The 19,390-nt window shown below is 47.1% G+C and overlaps 1 protein-coding gene across 2 annotated transcripts; it reads right to left on the reverse strand.

Annotated features, from left to right (window-relative positions):
* Nucleotides 1–94: 94 nt before the first annotated feature.
* On the reverse strand, nt 95–18,438 carry LOC133380085 (proline-rich protein 36-like). 2 transcript variants are annotated; one of them, XM_061616637.1, is made up of 7 exons: nt 18,228–18,438; nt 17,476–17,606; nt 9,054–9,561; nt 8,359–8,413; nt 6,754–6,923; nt 3,086–5,749; nt 95–638 (listed from the first exon to the last, which is right to left on the reverse strand). In XM_061616637.1, exons 3-7 carry the CDS (start codon nt 9,475–9,477, stop codon nt 226–228), a joined length of 3,726 nt encoding a protein of 1,241 aa, XP_061472621.1. In that variant the 5' UTR covers nt 9,478–9,561; nt 17,476–17,606; nt 18,228–18,438; the 3' UTR covers nt 95–225. The 2 variants fall into 2 exon arrangements, with proteins under 2 accessions (XP_061472621.1, XP_061472620.1); XM_061616636.1 differs by lacking the exons at nt 95–638; nt 17,476–17,606 and having other exon boundaries at nt 2,802–5,749; nt 18,228–18,437.
* Between the last annotated feature and the right edge of the window lie 952 nt (nt 18,439–19,390).

Consider the following 19,390-nt stretch of genomic DNA (forward strand, 5'->3'; position numbering starts at 1 on the left):
CAATTGAGAGAAATAGTGCTAAACTACAATAGAAGCCAACAGAACTATCATCTCAGACTGTATGTGTCATTAGCTGCCCAAGAGACCAGGAGAAGGGAAGGGAGACATCCTCCCAGTCAGGTAATGGATCAATGATGCCAAAGCACCCACAGAAAATGACTAGCTCAAACCTAAAGGAAGGATGTGTAGGGGCCACAAGGGAAAGATCAGCTTTCAAGGAAAAATTCAGTGGAAGGTTTCTACCTCCACCACAGTCCAGTCCCCATGTGGGGATGACATGTCCTCTGGGGAGAAGCTTGTCACAGAAGTGATGCTGGCCCGTGATTCATCCAAAGGAGAGATCAGTTCTGTCCACTTGCCAATCTCGGCTTCGCTGCTCACTGCCCCCTTCCCACCAAGAGCCCCAGACGGCACCTCCGCTGGGAAAAGCAGCGTCCGACTGATTAGCTGCTGCACAACCGTGGCCGGGATGCTTCCTAGGTGAAGAGCCTGATCTCGGGAGGCAGCACGCAGGCAGCGACTCCCGTCCTCTTCATCTGGGCCAGGCGTCTCAGCACCACTTTCTACTTCATAGATAGTGGAGAGGATCTCTGATGGACATGGTCCCCAGGGGAAGGGCAAGCCAGCCCCATTGTCACCTACAAACAGGGCAAGGAGCTTGGGTTGGAAAGAGTGGCCCTCAGGATGGGGGAGCGGGAGTGACAAACAAAGAAAGTAACAGACAAGAACACAACAAGAGAGTGGGGAAGAGAGCCTGGGTATTATTATTTTAAAAATTGAGATGCTTCTCAGCCTAACCAGAACTGTATTCCAAGGTTACTGTTTATTATCAACTGAATGCCTGGGCTACTGAGGCTGCATAGACTCAACTCATTACATTTCAAAGTGGGTTCAGATCCCATTTTTGTCTTCTCTAAAGTATTGGCCAGTTCTAACACAGGGCCGGCTTCCTGGACATACAATGGCTACTTCAAACAGAATTGCATGAGAACCTGCGACAACCATCTTTGGGTCTCCCAAGGAGTTTCCCACTTACTCATTATCTCCATCAAACACTCTTGAGCTTCTCAAGAGGACAGGTGGGACAGATAGGTAATACATTCTTAAGAACTTGAGCTTGTTCTTGATCTGAATAATTTTTTCTGAACTCCATCTATAATTTTGGGCTCTTGGTTGACAATTTTACTTAAAAAGCCCACTAGCAATAATAAGAGCAAGATGTATCCAGCAGAGAAGCTGTACTAAATGATAATTAAATATGCCTGTCAGTGCTGCCATTCTACTGACGACTCATAATTGGAGGGCAATTTGTCTGTTTATGATCTCCCACCCACCTACCCAAACACACAAATGATCTGTAGAAGTTACTGGGTCCATGTGAACTGTCAAGTCCCAGCTATTATTACTGGGGACCCAAATATTTTTCACCATGTGGACTTGCTAGCCTAGTTGAATTTCAATATATTTTCCCCCAACACAGTGACTGCTTTTAACAGCTTTTCCTCATTTCACTACACTTGTTACTTAAAAAGATAAACCTCCACCCCCTGGCAGAAGGTCTGTCAGGATTAAGGCATCAGTTATTGCATTAAAAGATTGAAACTGCATCAAAACAAGTTTGCCTAAATCAAAGTGTTAGCCAACTTCATATCATCTTACGAGAGGACTTGACAGGTGGGGGGGAAGCGTGTGGGCCATCTAGTGCAGCACTCTTCAACCTTGGGTCCACAATATGTTGCTAGACTACAACACCCATCAACCCTGACCACTGGCTATGCTAACTGAGGATGATGGGAGTTGTAGTCCAGCAATATTTGGGGATCCAAGGTTCAAGAACATGGATCTAGTCCAATCCCCTGCTCGATACAGGAAATCCAGAGGTAAAACATCCACCCTCTGCTTGAAGATCGCTCATGACAGAGAGCCCACCCATCCCTCTAGGTCACTAGCTTCTTTGCCTAACTGCCCCCTTATCAACAGGTTTCTCCTAGCTTTCAACCATAGTCTATCCTCCTATAACTTAACAACATCAGATCTAGACATGGCCTCCAGAGCAGCAGAGTAGTCTTTGCCATCTATGGCATGTAAAGCTTCAGCCCACATTTGGTTTGTTTGGTTTTTTTTAAAGAAAGTTCTCTCCTATCTGCTAGCTACATTCACTATATTTGATGAGACCTAGTTTAGGGGAACTGCTTGCAGGCCCAGTCTGTACATCTCCATGACTATAACCCCCTCCCTACCAAATGCTCTGCAAAGCCTCTTTGGTAGGGTATGATCCAGTATACAAGAGACACGCAAAAGATGAACCCAGTACACAACTCTGCAAAAGGGAGATGAGAAAAGATAATCTTCAACAAACAGGGAGACTCTAGAGCAATTAGAAGCAACCACTAGGTTCAAGGATGCTAAACAAGACCGCGTGCGTGCGTGCGTGCGTGCGAGCGAGATCAAAATTCAGATACTTGCATATATTCTATGCAGGTCTACAAAATATTCCCATGTTTTGCTTCTGTCTATATGTTGGTCACATCTGGCCCAGTTTATATGCAAAACCAACCACGATTTCTGGGCTGATTTAGCAACACAGCACAGACGGCAGTTCTCAAATACAGGAAGCCACGTTCTGTTCCTAACACCTGAGCAGCTTGAAAAGTACATGGACTGTCCCTGGGGAGGTCTTGGAAGCAAAGTAATTTACAACCATGCTCAATTAGGGCTCTCCACTCTTTCTAAGCCCAAACAAACAAGCAAAAAAAAGGTAGGAACATGTCTCCTGGAAAAACAAGACAGGCCAGATCAGATAGACAAAGTGATGCTTTATTTAACATGTCAAAAGGCTAAGAAGTTTACCCTTCTTAGAAAACACACTAGAATACAGTTTCCCCTGAAGAAATCTGTAAGGGGTCGAGGGGAAAAGATCTCAAACACAGAGACAAAAAGTATGCCTGTTTGGCTAGAAACACAGATGGAACATACACACGGAGGGAGGGGGACCATCTCTCTTCCCTACAGGGTACTATTGCACATTGAGATACCACAGGTTGGCACTTTTGACACAGACAGGGCAGGTTCCTCTATACATTACCTGCAGCCAAGCTATGAGTGGCAGTGAAAGGCTGGGATGACTCTTCATCCTGCTCCCTGGTCTTCTGGGTTGCTGGGGTGGCTTGCAAGGGATGCTCCCAATCCATCTGAGTCTTGCTGTTGGTCTCTTTGGGGAGCTGATCCTTGATGCCCTCAGTGGAATGCTCTTCACTCTCTAGGGAGGAAAGGCCAGGGCTCTTTCCACAGCTGTCAGTAGAGTGGAGGTGAAAGGCACCAAAGACATCGCAAGAAGCTGCAGAATTGGTTGAGGCTGGTGTCTCAGTGCCAGCGTCACCAGAGCCTGGCTCATCAGACTCCTCCACCGAATGGGGCAAAGGTGGCTTACCCAGCGACGACGATGACAAGCACACTGTTGTTTTAGTGAAGCCTGGGTCCTTCAGATCTGCATCCAGCTCTGCCTCCTCCTCAGAGGACACAGTGGGCTCAGTAGGCGGATCACCAAGGACTTCATCAGCTGGCAGGGTCTCTGCCTCATCACCCTTCTCCATGTGGATGCCCAGATCCAGCTCACCAGGTAGGTCCTCCAGAGGACTCAGGAGCTGGTGACAAGTTTGCTCCAGTTTCTCATCTGACTTGGACTCTACACCAGAGCTGCTGTCATACTCCAGCAGTTCCTCAGGTGTGCTAGTCTCACTGCTACTCTTGCCTGCCAGATCAGGTCCACTTAAAGTGCTGGATTTAGAGGAGGAGCCTCCCCTCTCTGGGGAGTGGCCCATCAGCAGTGTGCTACTTAGAGACAACTCTGGCATATGAGTAGGGTGCTCCTGCAAAAGGTCAAGACTCCTCAAGTGCAGGGTCTGCGGTTTGTGTACTGACACCTGAGCAACACCACTTGAAGAGATTTCCCCTGAAAGATGAGGCAGAAACTCTGGAGCTTCACATGCAGGAGCATCCTCTTTCTTCAGGATATCTACACACCCTTCCAGGAACATTACATCATCACTACCATCATCTGCAGGGCCTCCAATGCTGGGATGTTCACCCAAACAGCTAGACTGGTTACCGTGGCCTACTCCAGGCTCTCCAGGCAATTCTGTAAGAAGCAGGGTTTCAGTTGTCTGAAGAGAGAGGGGAGCCTGGTCCTGAACAAACATATTGATTACTGAATGTTCTGCTACATGTGGAGACTCCTCCAACTTATCTTGAGCATAAATGGCAGCTATATGCAGCTCCTCAGTATGCAGAGAAGCAGCTGCTTCTGGTATGACCTCACTATCTTCGCCTACAAGGTCTAGAGGACTCCTTGCCAACCATTTGTTCTCTGTTTCCAGTGGTGCCGTGGCCTTCTGCAGCTTCACCTCTGGACTACAAGACAGGCTTAGTACCTCATGCACCTTTTCAATATCGTGCTCAGCCGCCCAAGGCTCTGCCATAGTTTCTATGGGATGATCTGCCCGGCTGGCTGAGGGAGATTGCTCTGCTTGGAGGGTAGGCACTTCCTGTGTCCCTGCTGTCATTACCAACAGCTTGACAGCTTGGGCCTCTTCAAGCAACCCAACATCTAGAATCAAAGGCGCTGGGGAAGGAAGTTCCTTTACACAGCTTGTCATGGGGATCTCTTTCTCTGTGGACGGCTGAGTGTCCTCAGCTGGCGGAGATGTTGAGAGGTGGCTTAGGCCTTCACAAGACTCTTCAGCATCAAGGAACAGGTGTGGCTGCTCAACAGCCACTGGAACATCAAGATGTGGAGAGACTTGTTCCTCCAGGTACTCAGAGTCTGTGCCTGCCTGACTAGGCTGTGAAGATTCCAATGCGGAAGTCTGAGAAGACAGCTCTAAATGAATGGGAGAGGATGGTTCGCAAGGGAGAGCTGCCTGCAAGTCCACTACTGCATCATCAGGGAGGTTCAGGATCTCAGAGGCAGCTAGGTGTTGCATTTCATTGGGAAAGACGGCCTTCACACTGTGTGGGCCTGTGGAGACCAGAGGGGCTTCAAGGACTGCTGGATGCATCTCACTGGAAGATAAAGAGACCTTCGCAACTTGTGGACCAGGAGTGACCAGAGAGGCTTCAACGACTGCTGGAGTCTGCATTTGTGGAACTAGCATGTTGGGATATCCATCCCAGTCTTCCCCTTCCAAGCCCCTTGGCTCCAATTGCTCAGTCTCCACTGCTTCTACCCTGCTGGTTTCAGACACTACTTCTTCGCAGAGTAGGTGGGAGACAGTCTCTACCTTTGCCAAAGGTTCTAATTTTTCTAGAGGCTTTGTATCCTCTACGGAGGTGCTCCCTACTTCACAGACTTCCATCTTGGCATTCCCTTCCTTGGCAGTTGCCCTCTGAGTCTTCTTTTGAGTGGAAGCCTGCTCCTGGTTGGGAAAGGCATCTTTCTTCGGAACCTTCTTGCTTGGACTGCCCCCTGCAGGAGAGACCTTGGAAGCAGAGGCAAATGCTCTTTGTGGTGTGGATGGATGGACAGTTCCACCAGCCACCTTGGCAGGAGTTCTGGGTTTAGTGGACTCAGAAAATTTCTTTGCTGATAGCTTGGTATTCATAGGTGCAGTCACATTCCTCTGCCCAAGGTTTTGCTCGGAGTGTGATTTGAAACCTAGGAGTCTAGGATGCTTTGGGGCAGGTGGCATCTTCATATTGGGGTTGGAGCTTGAAGGTTTGGCCTTGGGGATTGTGGCAGCTCTGGAAGCATCTGGAATGAGAAATGATCTTTTAAGTCCTTTGCATTGACTGCAAAAGCTCAGCTTCATGTAGCATGTGGGCAATGCATGCTGGAATACTTAAACAGCTGAAGGTCTGTTTCCCACTGCAGCTGTGATTCTACACCAAGACTTTAATATTGACCTTTTACCTGTTTTATATTTGCCAACTGGTTATGTATCAAGCAGCCCAGAAGCCACAGTATAGTAGCCATTAATGCTTCATTCTGCATCACCCCCTACCCCAAAGGGACCTCTAACTGTGGCAACCCTTGCCTTATTGAGTCAGAATTCTCTCACTTCAACCCCTTTTTGAAATGAGGTACTATTGCAAATACGTAATGCAGGCTTCCCCCAACCTGTTGCTCATCGGATGTTGAACTACAACTCCCATAATCTTGGATCACTGGTCATGCTGGCTAGGGCTGCTAGGAGTTGTAGTTCAACAACACCTGGAGTGCACCAGGCTGGGGAAGGCTGCTGTAATACATATAGTCCCTATCTAAAAAGGTGGTCGCTGGAATTCTCATAAAGCCCCTAACTGAAACCTTACTTCTTGCCATGAACTCACTAGGTGGGCTTAGGCAAGCAACTCTCAGTCACAGATCTGCAACATGGAGATAATGCTGACCTACCTTCTAGGACTCTTCAAAGGATTACAATGAGATAATGCTAAGTGTTTTCTGAATATTCAAAACACTACATAAATGTCAGTTTCCAGAGGGGCAGCTGTGTCAGTCTGATGCAGTAAAAATCAGAGTCATGGCACCTTAAAGACAAACAAATTTCATTTTGGTGCAAGCTTTTGTAGGCTTGCCTCTACATCATCAGATGCATAAATGTTTACCCATATGAAGATCTGCTCATTTCCCTGTTATTGCCAAAAACCTGTATCCAAGATTCCCTGGAAGCAGGACTTTCCCTTTATGCATTACACTGTGCAAGGTTCAGCCTTTCCATAAGCCACATGGGGCACATACATTATATAGTTACATACCTCTAGGTATAGCCAGAGTGTTTTTCTGCTGCTGTGCTACTGTAGCCTGGCCAGCAGGTGGCACTGTCTGCATTGGTTTTCCTACACCTTTGTCACTGGCTATGGTGCTATTGGCTGATACTCTGTTTAGGGCTGATGAAGTTGAATTCTTAGTCCCTGGCAACCAAGTTCTGAAACAGAGGGCAAACAATTATGTAGGAGGGAGAGAGAGACTATCGCTCAAGCCTTTAGAACGCACAGAGGCCACATCAGTGCTTCTAGGTGCATCAACACAAATGCTTGCACTTGAAGTCTTTGGCAATTAGCTATGAGCAGAGTGCCAAGGCTGTCCTGACTATACCAGCCTCTGGCATGTAGATGGTGCCTGGAGACTATTCCCATCCCCATCCTCCAGGCCTCCCCTTCAGTCATTTCCAAGACAGAAAGGAAGAACGTCTGAAGCAAAGTAAGAGTAATTCATTTACCTCTACTTTGCACAACTGAGATTTCTCCACACCACCACTTTTTTGGCGGTGGGTTGGCAGTTTAGGGTCTATAAGGCAGAATTGTATCTGTAAATGTGCCTTAAGAGGGCCTCTCATCTTTGAAGAGGTCATAAGAGTGAGAGTGAAGATGATCAGACCAATTTTTTTTAAAAAAGGTGATTGTATCATCATCAAAACTGGTATTTACAACAGACATGGCAGCCTCTGCTATGCATGATTAACAAGGCTCAGAATGAAGGTTAAGTAACCATCTCTCCTAGCCTAGCACTGCTTTTTCCAGCGTGCTGTTTGAATGGGCGAAGGTCAAGGGGAGCTTGCGGGACACATTTACCTTATTGAATCAGAACGAAAGCTACACTTCAGTCACAAGGTGGCCCAAACACTGCATCATCACCAAGTTAGTGTTCTCTCATTCCTTTCAGAGACCACATAGGGAGGCCCCTGATCAGATGCACAACAACAGTACACATGGTCATGTCCAGAATGCTTAGCTTTAAGTGGCACTTTCATTACATTACAGACCCACACTATGGTGGTCCTGCGTGCCTCCACTCTATTCTTTCTTTCTAATGGAAGCGGGGTCTCATCTACTCGACTAGGATGGCAGAGAGCCAGTGTGGTGCCAGGGACAGAGTGCTGGATAGGGACAAGTCCCCTCTCAGGACATTCACCCCCTTCGTGTGGTTTGCCCACAGGGCTGTCGTGAGGAAGAAACCATACATTCTAACTTGAACAACTTGGGGAAAAGGCAGGATATCAATGCGATTCTTTTTCACTCATACACACACGAAAGTGCCCTTGGTCATTTCACAGCACTGCCCTCTGTGAAGGCACTGCTTTGCACCTCCAAAGTCTAACAGCTCAGTTTACAAGAAAGTTTACATGTCAGTGCTTAGAGGCTGGTGCATCTCTCACAGGAATACTGTCAGAGTTCAGTGGTAGAGTACATGCTTCGCACCTACTTGATACCATCCCGGGCATTTCCAGGCAGGGCTGGGAAAGATCCCTGCCTGTAACCATGAACAGCCGCTACCAATCAGTGTGGACAATACTGAGCTGAATGCACCAATGGTCTGACTCAGCTGAAAGCAGCTTCCGGAGCTCCTGTGTTGTTCCATACCTGGAGGACTTTGTCTGTTCAGACCTCTTGAGTTTCGTGGAAGCTGCCTTTGGTGCTAAAGAAAGAACAAAGATATTTGGCTTAAGTAAACAGCTTATTAAACCACTGAACAAACAGAAGACCCTCACTGGATAAGGCGGAAAGAGCTATCTAGTGCCAGCAGAGTAGATTAAGGCTCCTGGGACCTCATTTCTCCATCAGGATTTGAGTATGGCATGTGATGACTAGAGCCACATCTGTGCATAAGTTTGCATGTCCAAAGTGGAGAATTTATAATCCAGAAAACATCTGCTTTTTATCTGAGGAGAGCAGAATTTCTAGCTCACAGAATTTCTTAGAATTTCTAGCTGTAGGGAGGCAGTGCCTGGAGAAACTTCGGAGATCTAGAAAGAGGCCAAGACAAACGAATAGGGTTGTTTGGGGGGGGTTTCTTGGAGAGGGGAAACATTTCAGTTATCAGCTCCATGTTTTTCCCAATAGCAACATTTGTCCCTCAGTGCACAATTCAGGTGGTGGTGGTGGTGCAGTACACCGGGCACTGCCATCTAGTTAAGCTGTAACTGAGAGAACTCAGCCCTGGCTTCCCCAGACAAGTATGACTAGGAACAGACCCCAAGGGTATCATGCAATGTCTTTAAGGGGCTTAGCACAGCATTAATACACCCATGCTGAAGAGTCAAGTTAGCAAGGCATACCTGAAGCAGTCTCTACCTTTGTGGCCGCCTTTGTGGGCTTTTGCTGCATCTCCTTCTCCAGGCCCAGCTTTTCTGACATCTTCAACCCACTGGGTCTGTCCCCCACGCCTTTTTTCACTGTCCCCCTAGCAGACAAGTTAGTAGCACCACTGGTCTTTGGCACTGGCTGCTTGGGCTGCAACACGGTGGGCCTCCGAGCCATACCATTGTTGAGCATTTTGGGAGCACTACAAGGAACTGTAGGAGGGCGAGCTGTAGCAGCTACTGGCTGCTTCCTGCCAGGAACCTGGGCTGCTGGCTGGGGGTTCTTGCTGGGTCTTTGCTTTGCTGCATATGGACAATCAGTTGGTGCTCCTTTATTAGTAGTTGCCACACCATTCATCTGTGGAGCTGGATCCCCACTAGCAGCTGCACTGTCATCCATCTTCACGCTGGTAGGTACTGGGCAGGTTGTATGGATCCCTCTGAACTGCCAGGTGAGTTACAGTGCTCTGTTTCCACTTTTGGCCTGAAAAAGATGACCAACACCTTGATACAACCAACAATTTGTGTGGAACCACAGTGAGGCTTTGGGGAGACTGTGTATGGTATATAACTGACACACATACACACCCATCTGATGCGCAACCTATGTGGGACAAGAGACTACTGTAAGAACAGAATATGGAGAAACCGACTGGTTCACCAGTGGAAAGGGTGTGAGACGGGTGCATTTTATCACCCCATTTGTTTAATCTATATGCAGAACATATCATATGGAAAGCGGGATTGGACCAAGATGAAGGAGGTGTGAAAACTGGAGGGAGAAATATCAATAATTTATTTATTTATTGTATTTAAGATATGCAGACGATACCATACTACTAGCAGAAACTAGTAATGATTTGAAATGAATGCTGATGAAAGTTAAAGAGGAAAGCACAAAAGCAGGACTACAAATGAACGTCAAGAAGACTAAAGTAATGACAACAGAAGATTTATGTAACTTTAAAGTTGACAACAAGAACATTAAACTTGTAAAGGATTATCAATACCTTGGCACAGTCATTATCCAAAATGGAGACAATAGTTAAGAAATCAGAAGAAGGCTAGGACTGGCGAGGGCAGCTGTGAGAGAACTAGAAAAGGTCCTCAAATGCAAACGTGTATCACTGAACACTAAAGTCAGGATCATTCAGACCATGGTATTCCCGATCTCTATGTATGGATGTGAAAGTTGGACAGTGAAAAAAGTGGGTAAGAGAAAAATCAACTCATTTGAAATGTGGTGTTGGAGGAGAGCTTTGTGCATACCATGGACTGCAAAAAAGACAAATAATTGGGTGTTAGAACAAATTAAACCAGAACTATCACTAGAAGCTAAGATGAAGAAACTGAGGTTATCATACTTTGGACACATCATGAGAAGACATGATTCACTAGAAAAGACAGTAATGCTGGGAAAAACAGAAGGGAGTAGAAAAAGAGGAAGACCAAACAAGAGATGGATTGATTCCATAAAGGAAGCCACAGACCTGAACTTACAAGATCTGAACAGGGTGGTTTATAACAGATGCTATTGGAGGTCACTGATTCATAGGTTGCCATAAGTCGTAATCGACTTGAAGGCATATAACAACAACAACATACCCATCATACAGGTAGCTGAACCTAGATACTTTGGTTGCAAATGGAATGCAGCTGCGATTGACTATACACAAAAACAACATACACATGCAACCATCTAGTCACATGAAACTATCTGCAGCTTGTTTGCCACAGGCTTTCAGAGAGGTATATTGTACATTGATATACTCAAAACAAAGCCTATAAAAATCCAATGCGTTACAAAATGAATATTCTAAGGATGCCAAGGTCATAGCAGCAGGTGGCTCATGTTGGAGTCTTATTGGTTTTGCACCATTAAGTCAATCAGTAAGACATTCAATGGCAACTAAGTTGTCAGGCTCCCCCTCAGCAACAAGAGGTCAATATAGTGTTGTTCACTGGACTGCAGCTGGCCCTACTTTTGCCATCGCTATTTGTTGAGCAAAATGACAAATCAGAGTCAGATTCACCCATGGCTGTCAATTATGTTAGCAGACTACTTTGAACACAACAAAAGGTCCAACCCTCCCCCTGCCAAAAAAAAAAAAAGCATTTCACCAAGACCACCAGCTACTCCACACATACCCTTGCAACCTGGGGGTATTAACAGGGCTAATACTCCACCTTTCCACTAAACACAGAGCACTCAAGACTAGGGGATGCGGCAAGATAGAAACCAAATACATCAGGAAAGGGAGACCCTGCTCTTCCACACAAAGCTCTGGTCTGTATCTCTTCCCACCCAGCTTCTTGGCAGAAGACAAGCTGGCAGGGACAAGCCAAGCCAAAGTATACCTTGAGAGAAGGACTCCTCCTAGATGGCATCCAAGGCAGGGCTGTGGAGTCAGTACGCCAAACCTTCGACTCAAGACTCCGACTCCTCTATTTTTCTACTGTCCGACTCTGACTCCACCCAAAATTGCTTCTAACTCCACAGCCCTGGAAAGGGCTGTAAATGTCTTTTTAAATTGGAAGCTCTCATAGGAGCATTTTTATCGCTGCCTGAATATGCGCTGATCTTGGCATCACAGCATTTGTCTTCATCTGGGTCCTGTGTCATACACTGACACACAAAATGTTTTCCATCATGAGTTATGGTGAAATGCTCAACTACAGCTGACTTCATGGGAAGCTTCTTTGACATTTTGAATTTATATTTTTAAAAAATTGTCAATCAAAATTTATTTTGAAGCCAGAGTCAGTACATTTCTACCGACTCCGACTCCAACCAAAATTGCTTCCGACTCTGACTCCACAGAAGACCTTCTGTCTACAATCTGCTTGGCATGACCAAAAGGTAAGTTATTTTAGACATGCCTAAGCTTTGGAGTTTTTAAAAAGGATTAGTTGAAGATAGCTCAATTCCTGCATCTAAACTGACAAACAGGAGTCTCAAAGTTGTACAGGAAAACTTGAAATGCCTACGAGAAAAGATGGAGACCAAAACAGAAGAGGAAAATGTTTCAGCTCAATGCCTCACTCTTAGAGACATCTGCTTGGAATCCATGTAATGCAGCCAGAAGGGATTATATGCTCAAGATCAGCACGTGGAGTATGACAGGAAAAGTTGAAGACCTTCTGTAGCTGCCATATACTGAATCATGACTGTACTGAAAAGGGCAGCTTTCGCCAACCTGGTGCCCTCCGGATCTTTTGACTAGGGCTGATGCAAGTTGTAGCCCAAAACATCTGGAGGACACCAGTTGGTGAAGGCTGGCCTTTTCAGTACAGTCATGATTCCATATATGGCAGCTACAGAAGGTCTTCAACAAGGAAGACCTTGCCTTATTAGACCTTGAGTGCACCCAATGTAATTTGCACAGTAGGTTTGGGACCAATCGCTCTCAAACTGCTGCTGCCAGTGGCAAGTTTGCATCTGAGCAGAAATGTGACAGAATGTACTGCAGCCTCTGCAGTTACCGCAACGCTCCAGGGCAGAGCATAAGACAAGAGGAGAACTTGTCCCAAGCCCACTTGTTCTGAAGTTGACAGAACCAATTATCTATTCTCCCATGGTGAAGAATATGAAGTGAATGGCTCACTGGCCCTTGGGAGCCTCCATAGACTCTTCTCAGGCAAAAGGTGTTACAGAACACTTTGCCCACCACCCAGTTTGGAATTCCCAATAGCTGCCAGAGCTCAAATCCTCACCCACTGACTTAAGAGGCCCTTCCACTAATCCCAGCTGTCCTAGGGCTAGCTATGATTATTTTTATTTAGTTGCATTTCTAAACCGCCCTATAGCTAGCAGCTCCCAGGGCGGTGTACAACATGATAAAACCACAATATTTAAAATATAGCAAGTGTGTATTGCGCAGACAATATAAACATTATATAAACAAAGTGAAAGAAAACTAAAAAAAAAAAAGATTAAAAGCTTAAACACTTTAAAATGCCTGGGTGAAGAGGTGGGTTTTTACCTGGCGCCGGAAAGATGACAGAGAAGGCGCCAGGCGTATCTCATCTGGGAGGGCATTCCATAATTCGGGGGCCACCACCGAAAAGGCCCTAGATCTTGTTACTGTTCTCCGGGCCTCTGTATGGGTTGGGACCCGGAGAAGGGCCTTAGACGTCGAGCGGAGTGAACGGGTAGGAACATAGCGGGAGAGGCGTTCCATCAGATATTGCGGTCCAGTGCCGTTAAGGGCTTTATAGGTAAGGACCAACACTTTGAATCTGGCCCGGAAACATATTGGAAGCCAGTGCAGTTGGGCCAGAATAGGTGTTATGTGGTCGAATTTCTTCGTCCCAGTAAGAACTCTGGCCGCAGCATTCTGCACTAGCTGAAGTTTCCGAATCGTTTTCAAAGGTAACCCTACGTAGAGAGCATTACAGTAATCCAATCTAGAGGTTACCAGAGCGTAAATAACTGAGGCTAGGTTCTCCCTGTCCAGATAGGGTCGTAGTTGGGCTACCAGCCGAAGCTGGTAGAATGCATTTCGTGCCACCGAGGCTACCTGGGCCTCAAGTGACAGAAGCGGATCTAATAAGATCCCCAAACTACGGACCTGTTCCTTTAGGGGGAGTGTAACCCCATCTAGGACAGGTCTGACATCAACCATCTGAGCAGAGGGCCCCCCAACTAGCAGCATCTCAGTCTTGTCAGGATTGAGCTTCAGTTTGTTTGCCCTCATCCAGTCCATTATCGCGGCCAGGCAGTGGTTCAGTACAGCAACAGCCTCACCTGAAGAAGATGAAAAGGAGAAATAGAGCTGCGTATCATCAGCATATTGCTGGAAACGCACTCCATAACTCCTGATGACCTCACCCAGCGGCTTCATATAGATATTAAAAAGCATGGGAGACAGAACTGAGCCCTGCGGGACCCCATACTGGAGCACCCAGGGACTCGAGTAGTGTTCCCCAAGCATCACCTTCTGGAGACGATTCTCAAGATAGGAGCACAGCCACCGCCAAGCAGTGCCTCCAACTCCTAACTCCGCGAGTCGCCCCAGAAGGATACCATGGTCGATGGTATCAAAAGCCGCCGAGAGATCAAGGAGAACCAACAGAGTTACACTCCCTCTGTCTTTCTCCTGACAGAGGTCATCATACAGGGCGACCAAGGCTGTTTCTGTACCAAACCCCGGCCGAAAGCCGGATTGAAATGGATCCAGATAATCAGTTTCATCCAAGAGGGCCTGGAGTTGGCGAGCGACCACGCGCTCTAGAACCTTGCCCAGAAATGGAACATTTGCTACCGGCCTATAGTTGTTAAAGTTATCAGGGTCCAAGGAGGACTTTTTTAGGAGCGGTCGCACTACCGCCTGTTTCAGGCAAGGTGGGACCACTCCCTCTCGTAACAAGGCATTAATTACCTCCTTGGCCCAGCCGGCCGTTCCATTTCTGCTAGCTTTTATTAGCCACGAGGGGCAAGGGTCCAGAGCGGAAGTAGTCGCCCGTATCTGTCCAAGCACCTTGTCCACATCCTCGAGCTGTACCAACTGAAACTCATCCAATAAAACAGGACAAGACTGTGTTCTGGACACCTCATTAGATTCAACTGTTACAATATTGGAGTCAAGGTCCCTCAATGTCACCCAGTGATCCACCAGGAGATCCCATCTACCTTCTGCCCACCGCTTTAGAGAAGCTATATGCAGAATGCTTCCGTGACTGCTGAATGCTATTTTATTATTAGATGATAAAGGCTTAAGTTCCCAAGATCATCTCAATTCTGCATCTTGCACACCTTAGAAATCCCAGGCACCCCGAGGGTTTGACGCAGTAGTACAAAAGCACTATTTCAACCAACAGTATAATGTCACAAACAGCTCCCATTTACAGCAAACCTGGACTACAATCTAACTGGATGTGAAATAAAGACAAACGACCCTTAAAACCAGCAAGGGATTTACTACATCACATTCAGCCAAGTATATTGTTAGAACACAATGCAAAAAAGTGGCTAGAGGTACAGTCTTCACCCCTCTTTGCTTATCCAGTTGGTTGTTTTAAAGGCTTAACTGAATCAGTCATAAGGTCCTCTATGGTACATTTGGCCTCTCCTCCGCTGGCAATAATAGTTAACCTTTAACCTATTGTTTGATGTTGGACAGGCAGATGCAGAAACAGAACCTGTATTTGCAAAAGCAGATTTGTTCAAAGCAATCAGAAGGGACTTTATGGGGCAAACCCCTTATAACAGCACAACTCCCTAAGCCATGCTTGACATAACACCACTGTTATGTAAACTACCACGTAATACATTTTACAACCTTCCCAGTCAATTTCAGCTTTTGCCAAACAGTTCAAGTAGAAAACGATCCCCTCCTTGACTTTATCTTAAGATGCTATTTTGTTTGAACACCTTGTTTCTCCCGATCCTCTTGTCTCTTTTATTGTCATCTTTTAGGTGCTTAAGCACTGTTACCAAGTTTCAGTTTAACTCTCTCCCTTACTAAAAGTGTGTGCTCTCCATACAGCCCTTTGTGTGTTTTAAAGTATTCATTTCTCTCTTCTAAATCCTCCCATACATACAGTTCCGTGAAGTATCACAAACGCTAACCATTTCACTTTAAATCATAGCCAGCATACAGCACCATGCAATTTATATTTTCTATATTATATTTCTGTTAAGGAATACAACTTGACATATTCCACTCTGACAGGGCTCCTAAGTCTTGCTCATGCGACAGTTGAACACACACACACACACACTCTCCACATTCCGTTGTATTGACACTCTTCCCCCCCCAATTGCCCACCTCCCTCATAAATAGCCTTCATTTGTCTCAAATATTTTGTTTAGTTGCTTATAACCCACCACAACATTCTGGCATGTTTACAAGTCTGCATCATCTGAAGTTGCAAAGTATATGCTTCAGTCCACATCTGAGCCCAGGGCAGGCCCATGGGAACACTTGCTCCTTTTTCTAACACTTTGATGCTGCTGCACATTCTCTCCAGCTTTCTAATTCATTATTCACCCAACCTTTTACTAAAGCACTCTTTTCTACATTTCTCCTCTTTCTTTGAAGCCATCAAGTGGAATTGCACCAAAGTCATTTCAGCCCCTTCTCCTTCCACCCTATCCCCACCTACCCCAAAAGTGAGGCAGTTCAGTTCTGATGAGCAAAACAGACCATTCCAACAGTCACCCATTTGCCTTCATTTTGTTGTTTGTTTCACTTACAGTCCCAGGAGAAAGAGCTCTGCAAACAGGCCTATAATTTACTGGTCTCCGGTCTGTTCTTGAAGATGAGCATTATGCCCCTTAATTAGAACTTCATCGATTTGCTTTGATTCCTCAAAATAAGTGCCAGTAGTAGAGATCTTGCAGCTTCAGTGTGCAAGGATGTAGTTACAGCTGCTTAGTCACCCCAAAACCATTTTGTTCCCCCCAACCCACACATCCTTGATTTCAGCCTCTGTCATTAGTAAATCTGCTAATTAAATTTGTGGGTTAGGAAGCGACTTAGTTCAGGAGGATTCTCTCCCATTTTAAAAAAACTCACCTTACTTGATCAGTACCACCCAGTTATTTTAACCTTAAACTCACCTTACTTGATCAGTAGGTACCCAAAGTTATTTAAATTTTATTTTGATGCAACTAAAGTAACTTTACATCCGCAATGCCTTTCTTTATCCTTCAGTGTCCACGCACTCCCCTCCCTTCTTGGATTTCTGTAGCTACATCCTTTCACTAGCAGATGGTCAGCACACCCCACCCCACAGGGTTTCATTCATCTCTCAATTCCACAGAGATTTCTCCTTTCCTCTGGAATAGCCCACTTTTGCATCCTCTCAGTATCAAGCTAAAAGCTGCTAGCTTAGGGGGACCCCCATTGAAGTTAAGTTCTATATCCTGTGGGATTTTTCCTAGGAGGGCTGCTCCTTCCCCACAGGCAAGCAAATTCAAGGAGGGGGAGCTGTTTCTGTTGAGTACAACACCTTAACACAAACTTTTCTTTCCATTTTAAAGACAAGAATTTTAACCCCCACACTGTGAGGGTGGGTGGGACTAACCCCATTGTCCATTGACAACTACATGGGTCCATATGAACATTAAAACAGTTAGGTAATTTGCTCTTCAGTAATCAGTTGAGAGATTTGGTTCGTTTCGCCTGTACTGTGAAAATGCAGCCTCAATTTTTTTTAAAGGACCACTTCGCCATACCAGAAAAAGGCCTATTCATTCTCACAAAGAAGCACAGGGTGGGGCTGCGCGTTTATACGAGATGGTTGCCCATCACCACTGCAAATCCCTCCTTTAACAAAGGAAAGAGCCTACGCCTTAGGAATGGGTCCCTCCTGCTCTCGTCCCAGAGTTTTTATGGATGCGAGGTATTTCACACACACACACATTATGGAGACTTAAAAAAAACCAACTCACCGCCCTTTTGCTCCCTTTCAATGCCGACCCCTTTTTTAACGCACTTGTAGGCTGAGCCTGCTTCGTTCAGCTGTCTTGAAAGCCCGAGATCCCTTCCATCCCTTTTGAAAAATCGCCCAGCTCACTCCACCCTGCGAGAAGTGCAACAACAAGAATAGCCACCAACGGGAACAGCAAATACAGAGAGAGATTACAGTCCTCCCCCCCACCTCCTGGGGGGTGGCGGGTTGCTCAGAGAAAGAGGGGCGGGGAGACGGGGCTACCACAGCAGATTCTTCCCCGAAAGGGCGGAGAAACCGCGAGGACTTCACGTCCAGAGAAAGCTCTGGATGCGGCTCCTGATCTGTTCGGTCGGAGATCCATTTAAAAACTGCCCAGCTAACAAAGCCAACACCCCGTCCCGCCCCTCCAGTCAAATACATTACGGGTTCTGGTGGCGCTCGCTCATTGCCCTTCTTTGCCTGCACCTGCTGGGCTGGCCAGCGCTATGTGCGCCGGAGCAACGCGCCTCTCAGCAACAGCTCCAGTCCCAGCGTCCTCTTCCCCCAAGAAACTGAGCTCAGCACGCGAAACCGAGGAAGAGAAGGGAAGAAACCTGCCCTCTCCTGCCCTGCCCGAGGATGGGGTGTGGGAGAGAAGGGAATAAAACTACCCCTCTCTGCTCTGCGCGCAGTTCCCAAAGCTCCGGCCAGGGGCCGCCAAGCACCGGAACTTCGGGCGCCCCCTAGCCCGGACCTGCTGACGGCTGTTACCTCGCTCGCGCCACGCCGGGCAGCCGAGCCAACCGTTCTTCGCTCAGTCCAGCAGCGAGGGAGCTCCGGGCTTTGTCTCTGCGGGCAGGAGGGCCGTCCTGTGTCGTCGTCGTTGTCGCTGCTGCCGGCGGCGCTTGCACTGGGCGTGTATGTCGGGAGGGAGGGAGCGCCGCGCTACAGACACAAAGTAGGCATTGGGAAATAATGGGGCGGGGGAAGCAGAAATGCCCATCTCAATTACCTGGCCAGCCAATGGCAGCGCCGGTTGGGATTTGGAAGGGATGATGTCACTCTCGCGAAGAGGCTGGCGCTGAGCTGATCAATTGTGTCTTTGCCCGCGCCGGCGGCAGCTATTATTCCCCCCCCCATGTGGCAGCTGGTTAATAATAGATCAATTCAGCGGGGAAAGAGGAGAGGGGGGATGTGTTAACCCTTCTCTTGTAGAAGTGTTAATAGCTACCCTTCTAGTAACAGCACATACAAAAGAAAACAGGATAGCCTGACCACTGTTGTCCGTGCACTGGTAACCTCCTGGATGGATTACTGTAATGCACTGTATGTGGGGCTGCCCTTGAGATTGGTCCAGAAGCTGCAGCTGGTGCAAAATACGTCAGTGCATCTTCTCAGTGGGGCAGGATATCGCCAACATATTACCCTGCTGCTGAGAGAATTGCAATGGCTACCCATTAGCTACAGGACTAAGTTCCAGGTGCTGGTTTGGGTGTGAACTGCCTTCAAGTCGATCCCGACTTATGGCTACCCTATGAATAGGGTTTTCATAGTAAGCGGTATTCAGAGGGGGTTTACCATTGCCTCCCTCTGAGGCTAGTCCTCCCCAGCTGGCTAGGGCCTGCTCAGCTTGCCACAGCTGCACAAGCCAGCCCCTTCCTTGTCGGCAACTGGGCTCCTTGGCAGCTTGTCCACGGCTGCACAGGTGGCAGGCGACGTAACCCGAGCCACTCACTGTGGGAGTGATCTTTACCTGGCCTTTGACACCCAGGAGACACGAGCAGGGATTTGAACTCACAGACGCTGGACTCGCAGCCAGGCTGTCCTCCCCACTGTGTACAAAGCCCCAAATAGTTTTGGACCCAGATATGTAAAAGAGCATCATATCCTTTATATACCCAGTCAGTCACTGCTCTCAGCAAGTGAGGGCCTTC

Source organism: Rhineura floridana, chromosome 3 (genome assembly GCF_030035675.1).
Source record: "Rhineura floridana isolate rRhiFlo1 chromosome 3, rRhiFlo1.hap2, whole genome shotgun sequence".
Taxonomy (NCBI): domain Eukaryota; kingdom Metazoa; phylum Chordata; class Lepidosauria; order Squamata; family Rhineuridae; genus Rhineura; species Rhineura floridana.